The 13008-nt window shown below is 41.6% G+C and overlaps 1 protein-coding gene across 2 annotated transcripts in view; it reads right to left on the bottom strand.

Annotated features, from left to right (window-relative positions):
- Nucleotides 1-3953: 3953 nt before the first annotated feature.
- Nucleotides 3954-13008, bottom strand: part of MTMR4 (myotubularin related protein 4) — an 87602-nt gene continuing 78547 nt past the window's right edge. For both annotated transcript variants that reach the window (XM_063450068.1, XM_063450067.1), the window contains 4 exons: nucleotides 11900-12974; nucleotides 9889-9999; nucleotides 6724-6812; nucleotides 3954-5718 (listed from right to left, as the gene is read on the bottom strand). In XM_063450068.1, the coding sequence (XP_063306138.1) occupies nucleotides 5541-5718; nucleotides 6724-6812; nucleotides 9889-9999; nucleotides 11900-12974 (1453 nt within the window). In that variant the 3' untranslated portion in view covers nucleotides 3954-5540. The remainder of the gene's footprint in view (nucleotides 5719-6723; nucleotides 6813-9888; nucleotides 10000-11899; nucleotides 12975-13008) is intronic.

Below are 13008 nucleotides of genomic sequence, written 5' to 3'. Positions count from 1 at the left end.
AGAGGACCTGTATGGTCGGAGCAAAATAAGTTTAAAGTGCTCACACATCAGGTGAGAGCCGACCGCCGACTAGGCTAGACTAAAGAAGAAAGATGCACAATTAGTAAACAAAATATATACATGGTTAAATAATATTCCACAAGATCGGTGGAGGACGTTGCACTGGACAGTGTAACATAAACGGTACTAGTGTCTAGTAAGGATAGAACCAGCCGGTATATCCATTAGTTCTTTGCGTTGGAAGAGTTTTCCCCTGTTAAGTGCTGGGTGGGTGTGTGGTGCCGCTGCCTGCTGGAGCCGCCGGTTCCGATGGGATAAAAGGTGTTATGTTAGCGACATCCCATCGGTGAGTCGTAGCCCTCTTGGCGCCTGCCGCCGGCGGATGCCCGGAGCTTGAAGAAACTGGGGTGCATCTTCTGGTGTTGTTAGTTTGTGTTCTCGCCCGTATCGTGAGGCAATCAGCGTGCGGGGATAGCCCCATTTATATGGAATGTCCGCCGCCCTTAACTGCGCAGTGGTATCTTTCAGCGTTGCCCGCCACTGTAGTGTCTGGCGGCTCAGGTCATGGAAGAATTGGAGAGTATGATCTTCAAAGACATACGGGGTCTGGCCCCTGACTGCCCGGAGGAAACCCTCTTTGTTGAAGCCCATGATGACGTCCCTTGCGGAGGCTGGGGCGTTGTTTGGGCGCCCTGGTATGCGGAATAGGCAATCCAGGGTTAAACCTTTGGCCTGTTTGGCCGGTAGGGCGGCTTGCAACAGTCATTTTATAAGGGATGGGAGTTCGTCTGCCATCACATTGTCAAGGATTCCCCTCACCTTAATGTTTCTTTGTCGCGCCATGTCTTCTAGTTGCCCCACCCGGGCGCCCAGCTGAGAGCATGTGGTCGTGAGCCCAAGCATTTGCTTCGTCGTGGTAGCTTGTCGGGCGCTCAGATCCTGTATCGCTTCCTCCGTGGCACTCATGCAGCCTGCGAGCGTGCTCAGCTCCGTCTTGAGGCCCGCCAGTTCAGCCGCGAAGAAGGCCTTTAAGTCAGCCACCATGCCTGTTAAATCGGCCTTAGTTGCTAGAGGTGGGTCTGACTGCTTTTGTGGAGCTGTATGATGCTTTTTGGGGGGCATTGGGGTCGGCACATCACTCATGTAGTCGTCCTCAGAGGCAGAGAGTGACTCCAGCCCCATGTTGTGGAGGACGTCCGCCATTTTGGGCCTGCAGGCCTGGGTCAGGAGTTGCCCGATGTCCCGGGTATGTCCTGCGGGCGAGCCTCGGGGCTTTTGGGAGTGTTTACCCATAGTGTGCTGGGTCCTTTGCAGCTTTTTTCCCGGTTTGTGGAGGTAAAATACAAGATTTTGTGGCTTTTTGGCTTCAGTTTCGTCGGAGCTCGGGTTGCATGCGTCTTGCCGGCTCGGCTGCTAGCTCCGCCCCCGCATTGCTTATTTTTTAACACAGTTTTTAATAAGCTGAATATGTTTATAGGGTTACTCCAACCAAAAACTTGTGATTTCATAAAACACTGTTGTTGGTTGGAGTACTTGATGTGGTACGCAGCACACAGGGGCCGTCGAAGGGACATGGACGTCCCGAGCGCGCAGCCCGCCCATCCAAAGACTGCCGAGAACGACCTGCTATACTGACCACACAAATACAAACTGAGAGTTGGTGAGGTGAACGTTTTTTACATCACAACAGGAACCTTTTTCATCCCCTTCAACATCATTATCAGATTACAACTACAGACCACAGCATTCTCCTACTGAGCACACCAGGAGAAACTCCTACATTGGTGAGATCCACCCATAGACAGTGAAATATATAGTGCACTATATTTTGGACTGTATCATTATTATTTTTTATTTTTCATTTTTGTTCTTTTTACTTTTTCTTGTTTTCACCCTTTTTTTTCCCTTTTTCTCTTTTCTCCTTTTTTGGATTTTTTCCATATTTCTAATTTTTTTCTTATTTTTCTAATTTTTCTATTTTTTCAATATTTTTTTGGAGATTCTGTGGATCATTACCATTGTATATACATATATTATGAACTTTAATTTATATGAGGGAGGATTCTGTGTATATATTTGTAAATAGCTCATGTATATAGGATGAAATGTATGTCACCATGATGAAATACTATACATATCTTTATAAGCTAATTAAAAATAATAATAATAATAATTAAAACTATGAAATAATTGCATGATTAGCAATAAGTCTTATTGCAATTTGTTACATATTTGAGTGCAGTATTCATATTTATTTATACTTGATGTGGTAGTCTGACACCCCCAAAATGGCTTAAAAAACAAAAAAAAAAGCTTAAGAACTTACCATTCTAAAATATACACAATGTGTTGTAAGATCGTATTGAAACTGAAGCCTTTTTTTTCCACGGAGAGTCACAGCCAGGGGAAGTATGGCTAGGGCTACATAAATAGAAACAAGTGATTTTACTCCTAAATGGCAGAGAAATTAGCACGGAGACTGCAAGGCATGATCTATACACCAAAACTGTATCATTAAGCAAAAGGTCTTTAGGTGCTTACATTATCTTTTCAAAGACAACTGATATTTGGAGATCCACGTACATTGATAGTGCTAAGGTTTGCCACCACCGGAGTATCTAAATATTGTTTATGTTCACTAGTGTTTAGACAGGTGAAAGGTTTTTAATAAAAGGACTGAATCAAACATACTTTGGGCAATATGACAGAAATACAAGCTGTGGAAAAGAACCTTGTGGTTGAAGTAAAATCATTTGAGATCATAATATCAGTATTTATTCTGATGTGTTCACATTTACAGCACATTTCATGTTGTACACAATAATAATTTACAGAGATGTATCCTGTTGTCATTTGCTTGACCACACCATTTTGTTTTATCCATGGTGCAATCTCAATGGGATACTTTTCCTTCCTAAATACTCTGCCCTAGGGAACACAGACTGCATACACACAATGCATTTTTCCATAGAACAGACAATTTTGGAATATATGTCAATGAAAAGTTTCCACAACACAATAAAAAGTCTTCCAGGGAAGGTAACTTGACAAGTGCTATGCAAAGAGGCAGCTATATCACAAGTTTTTAGACTTTTGTTTTCCATTTTGTTTCCTGCGAATATGAAATCGGATGCTTAAAACTAATCATTTACCATGATTTGTTTACCACACGACTGGCACTTCATGAGTTGACCATAGGAATACATTTCAAACCTGGTCTAAGGCTTACTAGATTGCCAAGGCTTACACACTCCTTTCAGGTAATGACCTTTCCTTAGAAAGTTGGCATATGGCACAACAGCTTACCCACCCTTAGCACTTAAAGGATATTTACAAAACTAAAGAGTGTGTGTAAATTTTGATATCCTGATCTGCATCTCAAAATACTTTACACAACCACATATTTGCCTCGTGTTGTTCACATACAGGGTTGTGCTCTGTTCTTTTCATGAATGCGTAAGCGGCCATTTTGGTTGTGTTTCTTGACACATACATGTTACTTGTAATGATAACTATTAAAGTGAAATAAAAGTATCTACCACTCAGCTACTGCATATCAGAAGACATTTTGATGTATTGAAGGACCATATAAGCAAACTGTGCAAGCCAAAAAATGCCTTCTGTTTTCCATCTAAAATTCCATCTAAAATTCTAATCAGTTCTCTTTTAAGTACTAACAACGTTATTTCTAATGAATGGTTTGAATGAATGATGTTAAAATACCATCACTGACAGATACAGGCTTTGGTCTTCATGTTTCTTCACTGGACTAGCATACCTCTTAATGGATAGCACCATTAATATTCCCTTCACCCAGGAAGCAGCCATGCAATTCATATGACTAGATACTGCCTAACAAATGTTCTACTATACTTAGTCAGAAGGTACCAGACTGTAAAGCATATTGGTAAAAGAGGTGCTGCATAGAGTTAATTAACAGAGTTGTTTTTGAAAGGACTTGCAACATGTGATAATAACACACAATCTATTTCACTTCCAAAAGACCGTATGATGTATGCAAACAAACAAACAAACAGAAACTAGATAGTGGTCTGTTAAGACACAAATGCCACTACAACCACTTTTACCCTTTTAGTTTGGCTTTATCCAAGATCAGATTAAAAAAAAAAAAAACCCTACACATTTCACTCCTACTTCAGAACTATTGACCTCACTGAAGTACGGAGTCACTTTTTTTTGTTAAAGATTGATGACGCAAGAGAGCCAGCAAGAACCATGTATTTACATATAAATGATAAAGGAACAAATGACATAAAATGGCGGATTAATGAGACACAGTGGCACTTTACAGAGCAAGAGTAAAATAAAACAAAATTATCCCAAACCTTTTGGTATCAATGCTTTGTCCCTTGTCTGGGTTACATTGGTTAAGTGCACACAAATTCAAATAGCAGCATTTAATAAGAAGCCCCTCAAACTAGAAAAGAAAGGGAAAAAAAAAAAAAAAAAAAAAAGACTATTCCATTTGATATTTTACTTGGGAATTGAGATCAGAAGTAAACACAGAAGACATGGTAACAAAAATTAAAACAATATTTACAGACACAGAAATAAAGAGTCCTAGCTAGAGCTAGTCGTGCAGCGATATTCAGAGCCAGAAATGGGAGAATCACATAGCTTGGCAATCTGATGCACACTCCACCAGCACATGAAAGGTTAAGTGCTATAAACGCCACAAGACAAATAAAATGGAAACACTAGCAAATGCTGGAACTCCCACACTTAAACACTTTTGCTGCCAATAGGAGGTGTCAACACACTGCAGTTTTTAACTGCCAACAAAGGGGTTAATCTTCACAGTTTTTTTGCACTCAGATTCCCTAGTATTTACATATAAACCCACCATGTGAGCTTGACTAACCATCTTAAAATACACATTGTCACATTCGAAGCAATGGTGCAAAAGCATCTCCACTACATGGAACAATCCAATACCCTTTACCAGTCTTTCAGCATATGAGAGGCAGCAGGAGAAATTAAACACAACAAGCCCAAATTCATGGGCATCTGTGTGTGCCAGGGGAATTGGGCCTTCTCCAAACACATTACCCTCCTCAACAAAACAAACTAAACCATAAAAGGGTAAAAAAATCCTTTGCTGTCTACTTGCCATTCCAATCTTTTACTGACCAATTGAACCGTGCAGATCAACCCTGAGTCAGCACTCAAGGGTTAAATACAACTGTCTACCACATTCTCCAACACCTACAATAAGTTGTTGGCTTTTTTTTTTAACCAGCGAGTTGCATGGGCAATCTCATTCAATCAGCCGGAGGTATTAGGGCAGAAAAGTGGGCAATTAGAGGAGGGGGTATTTATACCATAAATCCACTTTATAATGCAGGAAAGAGCCTGCCCCATGCAGTGCTGTGACAGCAACGTAGGCTGATGTGCTGTCTATTACTGAAGTAAGAGTTCTGGGGCAGGTAACTAGGACTGTAGGTGTGCCTTTCTCTCAAAACTTCATCTTGGCTGCAAGAACAAAAGGAGGAGCTTAAAGCCAGGTCTTCAGCAAGCATTCAGCTCGATGCTGCAGCTAAAGGTTTCTTCAGTTGCTGGGACATAAGTTCCCTTGCGCGTGTTACTTGGATCTGATCATAGCACATGTTGCATACAAGCACTGGGTCGTACAGCTGCTGGTCTGGAATAGGGAGCTTCAGGTGGCAGCAGCTAGCACAGAAAACATTTCCACAGTTCCTAAAAGAAGAAGATTTCACAATTAGAACATAAGACACCTCAAAGATATATTAAACAGGACTTAAGTCAGTGATAGTCTGGTTTTAAAGAAATACTCCAAGCACCATCATCAGTACTGCACACTGTAGTAGTTATGGTACTAAGAGTTCCCTGGTTCTTCTATTGTAAGTAGTCAAACTGTTTTAGAATGGTCTGGCTTCTTACCTGGGGTAAAGTGGGTGCTGTTCTCCCTGCACTACTAATGTTGGAGAGATTCCTTTAGCTCTCCTGAAGCTCATGGGCTTAGATCATCAACAGATAGCTTTCAGCCAATGAGCTAAGCTCTGTAACTTCATAAAGCTTTCTGTCTGTAGAGCTGGAAGGGCTCAGTCTGAAGTAGTAGATGCGGAGAGCAGTGCCTTGCAGTACCAGGTAAGAATCCAAACCATTATAAAAAGACTTGACGGTGGGGTGGGGTGGGGGTCATGCCACCCCCAGCAATAGAATATCTACAGTCATGGAGTTTGGAGTGTTTCTATAAGAACTATACAAGTCCCTCTGGCAACATCAGTTTATTCCCACTTAAGGACTTGGGTCTTGCGAATCTAATTTTTATAGTGCTACTTGCAATGTTGTGTTTTTAACATTGTTAATCATTTTCCGTTCGTTTTCGTTTCTGCTTTACATTTTATTTATGGCTAAAAGGTAGTTGTGGTTTTAGAGGTTATTTTTTACCATTATAAATGAGCCAAAGTAATATTAGAGCTGTATAAAAAGTAATATGTATACATCTTTATGTCCCACAGTATAAAATGCAATAGACGTGCAGGTAACACCATAAACAATCCTTCCTCTACTCTCCAAAAACAAATAAAATAAAAACCACACACACACACAAAAAAAACCTCCACAAAACCACAAACAAACAAGTAAAGTTTTCTTGTAAAAAAACAAACAAAAAAAAACCATTTGGTACAGTAAAGAGAATGGCAACATATTTACAAGATCACTGAATGGATTCTTTACCTGCAGTGGTGTCTACGTTTAGCTAACCAGAATTCACAGTCGCAGTTAAAACAATGTGAAGCCATGTGGTCAGGAACCCACCTTGTGACCTGCAGATAAGCATTGAATTAATTAAAACATTGCACATATTAAAATAAAACACTATCAAAACATCAATACAAATTTTAATTATGGTAGCCTTGCATATGACAATGTCATCCTGTTTTTTTGCAAAAATAGACATTCTAAGTACCATAACCACTACAAAATGCTATAGAAGTAATGGTGCCTGGAGTCCAGTGGCGTACGTACCAGGGTCGCGGCTGCGACCCGGTATGTACCCACTGTGGCCAGCCTCTTCTCCTGGGGGGCCCAGGAGCCGGCCACCTTAGGGCCCCCCGAGGGAGCACTCTCCCCTGAGTGCTTCCTCTTCAGCTCCCTCGCGCACCGCACTGATACCGGAGCCGGAAGATGACGTCATCTTCCGGCGCCGGCATCCCTACGCGGCGCGCGAGGGAGCTGAAGAGCAAGCACTCAGGGGAGAGTGCTTCCTCGTGCGCCCGCCTGCCTGCCTGTCCGCCCAGTGACCGGCCGCCCAGGAGCCCAGCAGCACCACTGGACCCCAGGGAATCCCCTCAGCACTCCAAAACGTAAGGAGGCTGGGGGGATTAAATTAAAAAAAAAAAATGTTAGTGTGAGTGTTAATGTGAGTGTGTTAGTGTGTTAGTGTTACTGTGAGTGTTCGTGAGTGTTAGTGCTACTGTGAGTGTGAGTTAGTGTTACTGTGAGTGTTCGTGTAATTGTTCGTGTGTGTTAGTGTGAGTGTTAGTGCTACTGTGAGTGTGAGTGTTAGTGTGTGTGTCTGCTAGTGAGTGTCAGTTAGTGTGTCTGTTACTGAGTGTATTTGTGTGTCTGCTAGTGAGTCTGTTTGATGTCTGTTAGTGAGTGTGTGTTTGTCAGTGAGAGTGTATGTTTTGTAAGTGAGTGTGTATGTATGTCTCTAGCTGAGTGTGTCTTTGTCAGTAAATGTGTGTGTCTGTTAGCTAGTGTGTATGCGTCTGTTCGTGAGAGTGTGTGTGTGTCTTCAGCACTTACCTTTCTCCAGCGCCGGACTCCCTTGGCGCTGGGGATCCCTCCGCCTCTCAGCTCTGAATGCGCATGCATGGCAAGAGCTGTGCGCGCATTCAAACCGCCCATAGGAAAGCATTACTCAATGCTTTCCTATGGACGTTCAGTGTCTTAGAATCGCGGAAGCTCCTCTAGGGGCTGTCAGTGAGACAGCCACTAGAGGCTGGATTAACCCTCAGTGAAACATAGCAGTTTCTCTGAAACTGCTATGCTTTCAGCTGCAGGGTTAAAACTAGAGGGACCTGACACCCAGACCACTTCATTGAGCTGATGTGATCTGGGTGTCTGTAGTGGTCCTTTAAGTGTGTGTGCATCTGCATGCACTGGCATACATACCGCGGTCGCAGCTCTGCAACCAGGTGCCCCTGCCATGTGTTGCGGCCCCGGCCCGCGCAGAGGGGGGGCCCACGGATCAATTTTCGCACCGGGGCCCCATGGGTCATGTGTACGCCACTGCTGGAGTTCCCTATTGCTTTAATACGATTTTGCATGATGATCTTTCTGGATTTTCATGCACATTACCATATCAATTCTGTCCATCTTTGTGCAGAATTCATTAGCTGACAATCTTAAAAGGGGCACTGTAGGCACTATAACAATTTAAACTCATTGACTGACTCGATATAGTGATTGGAGTCCTATGGCTCCTATTTAACAACGAATGAGGGTTCCTGGCTAATCACAACCCAGCCCCCACTGGAAGTTTGGCTAAGGCAGAGATTGCACATTTCCTACCAGCTATTCCAATTCATACCAGAAATTGCTGCTGTGATAGGCCGCAAGTAGTCACAGTGACCCAATGCTTGCCAGGCTTATGTGCCACAGGACTCTAGACAAAGACCCTTTCGGGGGTCGAAACGTTGCGGTGTCTCACTTATCCAAATAAATAAAATTAAAGATAGTTGAAGTGCCTGGATCCTCTTCCTGCCACTGATATCTAGACATTATAACCACATCGATAAGATGAAGCATTTAAAGGGCCTGCAGTGTCAGTTTAAGAGGACAAATCTGTCATATCAAATGCAGGTAAGTTGTGATTTTGCCATTTCTGTGTGGAGGTGCTGGACCACAGGCATCCCAGTAAGTGTCAAACCATTCAGACGGATCTGCCTTTTAAAAAAAAAAAGGACAACACCAAGGGACTCAACTCCATAAACACTACAGTGTATATTTTGCCTAATGTGTTCCTTTAAGAAATAAAATCCCTCTTAGGCTAGAAAAGACAGCAGAAGAAAGCAAATGGACACAGACAGCAGTAAAGAAAGAAAGACTTAATACACTTTAGGGGTTACTCCAAGCACTAGGACTACTTCAATGATTAGGTCTTAGAGTTTGTATGTGCAGTGTTTTACTAAATAAATGCTGCACTTATAGAATACACTTTGCTGTGAAAAGTGCAACTCTGGCAATATCATTAGCAGCCCAAAATTGGAAAAAAAAGCATGCTGGTAACAGATAACCAATGGCTGCACAGGGCCCCCTTCAGTATTGCCAAAGATCCTCCCCGCAGAATGACCTCTGGGATGTCCCTCCCCCTGCAGAAAAGAGGAATGACATCACCAAAGGAGAATTGGGATGCATGGAAACCCTGTCAAGTTTTTTTTTGTTTTTTTTTAGGGGTGAAAATGAAAGCATGGTATTCTCCAAACAAAACCGGGTTTTATTAAATCACTGTTTTTTGATGGAAAAACCTATAAAAGAGAGCTGGTTATATTAAGGTCTTAAACATATTTTCGGTTCTGTTAACATTATTCTAAACTACATGCCTCTTTTAAAACAATATGATCTGCAACTAGCTCTCTTCTAAAAAACAAAAACCCCAAAACGTAAAAAAACAAACAAAAAAACTAATGCCTTAACGGTTTAAATAGTTTTGTGCAAAACCTTTAGATTAAGATGCATGCATTGGAAAGAGACTTCATGTACAATGTGTTGCATTAATAGAAACTATGCTATTGATTAGAACTAGAGCCTCAGCCAAGTGAGGTGTAGCTAAAACTACATTAAAAAAATGTATTTATTTTTTTTACTTGTAAATGGATACAAGGTTGTAATTACCTCCATTTCCTTCTTATCCACTGGTTCCCAGCTGGCCTCAGAAAGTTTATCTTCACTTTTATCAGAGTACAGGTCATCCATGTCACTGCCATCTGACTCTTTAACACATGTCTACAACATCAACCAAAAACAACGTATGTAGAGTAAGATGTAAAAAAATAGCACTGCATACATAAGTCAATTAGTATACAAATTAGCAACATTTTATAGCACATCACATATTCTACTTAACAAAACACCACCCTATTGATCATTGTTCCGGTTAAAGCAGACCTGTCATTTATTTTTTTTTAAACTTTAGATTTTTCTTTCCTTATGACGCTGTATCTTAAGGATTATACTCCCTTCCTTGCCACTTGCTTTTGTTTATATTTATTATCTTTTCTTCCTTGTACTGTGTGAAGGTAGTCACCATCACCCTGACCTTCAGACAGACTATGTATGTAGGTTGCTGGACTTCTCTTATGTTTTAGTCACCCTGTACCCATTGTAGGTGCAGGATGTGCGTAATTTAATTGTTTAGTGTTAAATGTTAGTGTGCTCTAATGTATTGCTAATGCTTGCAATGAACTAGGTGGATTGGGCTGAGGACCCTGCACAGCGCCACCTGTTGGTTGCAAGGATCTAGCAAGCGCTGTATGCACTACCTGAATAGCAAGGATCCCTAGTTTGCATATTCAGGTAGATTTGCATAGTGCTATTTCTGCAAGCAGAGATGTTTTGTGTTAATTATTGTCTTTCCTACCCCTTTATAAATATGTCATTATAAGTTCTTGTATGTTGTCCAACGTGATTTGAGTGTTTGTATTTTAATTAAGTTGTCACAGTAAGCTTAATGTTATGAGCTTAATGTCATGACTAAAAATAAAGAATGGTACGTCAGTTCCTTTCGGAACTTGTATCCTGTGTGGATTTGTAGGGATCCCAGTGATAGAGTCTTCGGACCTGGTTGCAGGATCCCTCTAGTCCTGGGGTAAAGCAAGAGAGCCAGGCCTGAGAGCCTCTTTTTTTTAACGACAATAGCTGTAACATTGCAGGTGGATGTGGATACTTGTTTGGAAGAAGGGCTGCAGGAGAAGAGGCAGAGGGGACTGTACCTGCCTGGAAGCAGGGTTGCGGTTTATGAGGCAGAGGGGACAATAGGAAGGAGAGCTGCATCCTGGGTGGGTGGAAAAGCTCCACAAGGATCCCAATAAAGCTTCAGCTACTGGGGCTGAAAGCGTTCCAGGGTCCCTGCAAGCAGCTAGGAAGCGGACTAGGCGGACGTACTCGGTTGGAGTACAGGAGTTCTGTCACATTTTGGATTTCAATACCTGAGAGCAGCCATTTAATTCTCCTCTGCCCATGATGTCTGCTGTTTGCCCTTCTGTGGGATTGTTGAGTCTGGTCAACCTTACTGCCATACATGAGAAAAAAAAAATAAGCTGCAATATGGTGTTTACGGTGTTTTATTTAAGCGTACGCTTGTATTTTGAAAGGAATGTTAAAATTGTATGGTATTTGAGGCTGCCTGTGTTCTAGACAGATAAACTAAATCGCTGTCTGAAATGGTTAAGAGATCAATAGATATGACAAGGTCTACAGACCCCACTTTTAATTGTGTAATGTGCACCATGCAGGTTATTTTTTACATAACATTTTTAAAGCTATTCTTTGTATGGCAGGAAAAAAAATGTTTGCGCAGTTTATAGACAGTTTCTTATGCCTCTCCTTTATAGCTAACAGGTCCATTTTACCACGGGTATATTTTCATAGTGGTAATGTAGGACAGGTATGTGTTGTTAACTAAATTCAACATGCAACAATGCCCAGCCTATGCTTGGAATGTGTTTTACATATTCTCTTTTCAGTTTAAAAGAATTACTTTGAGGAGACCAGTGACATCTAAGATTGGTGCCAAGGAAGCAGCAGAAATATTTTGATGATGTAATAAATTAACAAGTGCAAAAGAAAAGCAGAGTACAAATATAAATAATAAAACCATAAGAATGTTTACTTATATATAACTCACAAAGTCATCTTCATAGTCTGCCTCTGGCTCTGGGGGAGGAGCGCAATGCTGTCGAATTTCCAGCTGTAGCTGCAACTCCCACACTTGCCTTCGCAAAAGTTCTACCTCTTGTTTGTAGCTGGCTTCCATCTGCCTCAGCCGCTGCTGTACCACGTCATTGGGAAGAGGAAGACCATCATCATCTGGATACATGAGAGGAGTAGGAGATGGGCAGGCAAAGGGAAAGAACCTGCCACTATGAAGTGGCTTTGTGTTAGAAGCCATCAGACATCTACAGCTTCTCGTGGAGGGTCCAGAACAGTGCATAGAGGCAGGAAAATTGCAAGAAATCTTTGATGCCTCCCTTGACATGAAACAGCCAACAATATGTCTTCCATGCTTGCTGTGGAGACTCCTACTTGAGTAATCATAAGACAGATGTCGACGTAAACCAATCTCTCCGATGGGAACAGACTTCATCATTCCTTGCAAACTGTTCCAGTTTGAAGTCATGAGAGAGAAATCACTTTTCTGTGTTTGAGATACTACTTTTTTATCAGTCCTAGAAAACTTGATTTGTTCTTTAACAGCCTTGCTAACCTCTACACAGGATACTACATGATCAGACAGATCTGCCTCTAAGTTTGAGCTCAGAAGATCTAATGAGGCTTTAGTTGCCGGCTCATTAATATGGGTGACTACTACTACATTACTTTGTGCATCTATAGTTGTACCATTCTCCAAAGCAGATTTAAAATTATCACATGTCCAATCTACACATTCTGCTTTACTAACAGATGAAGTATTTTCAAGAGAATTGAGTTCATCACCATTCAGATTTGTAATTTCTTCTTTTTCACCTTCACTTTTTTCTTCACTTTCTTTGATTTCACTTTCCTCTTGTTCCTTACATTTAGTAGCTGGACCTGGCTGCGGGAGGTCCAGATTTCCTGTCTCAGCACCTTCCATGGTGCTGCTGCGAGAGTCTAAGCTAGCTTGATGGTTATTTAAATTTGGGTCACTTGAAGTGCGTGTCAACATTCCGCTGCTGTCACATGCTGTTGCTAGATTTTCCATTGAGCGTGTTTTCGGTAATCTAATAAAGCAGAATATGGAACACACATGGAAAA

The sequence above is a fragment of the Pelobates fuscus genome, chromosome 1, assembly GCF_036172605.1.
Source record: "Pelobates fuscus isolate aPelFus1 chromosome 1, aPelFus1.pri, whole genome shotgun sequence".
Taxonomy (NCBI): Eukaryota; Metazoa; Chordata; class Amphibia; order Anura; family Pelobatidae; genus Pelobates; species Pelobates fuscus.
The sequence above is the reverse complement of the archived record's forward strand: the minus strand, read 5'-3'. Positions and strand labels throughout refer to the sequence as shown.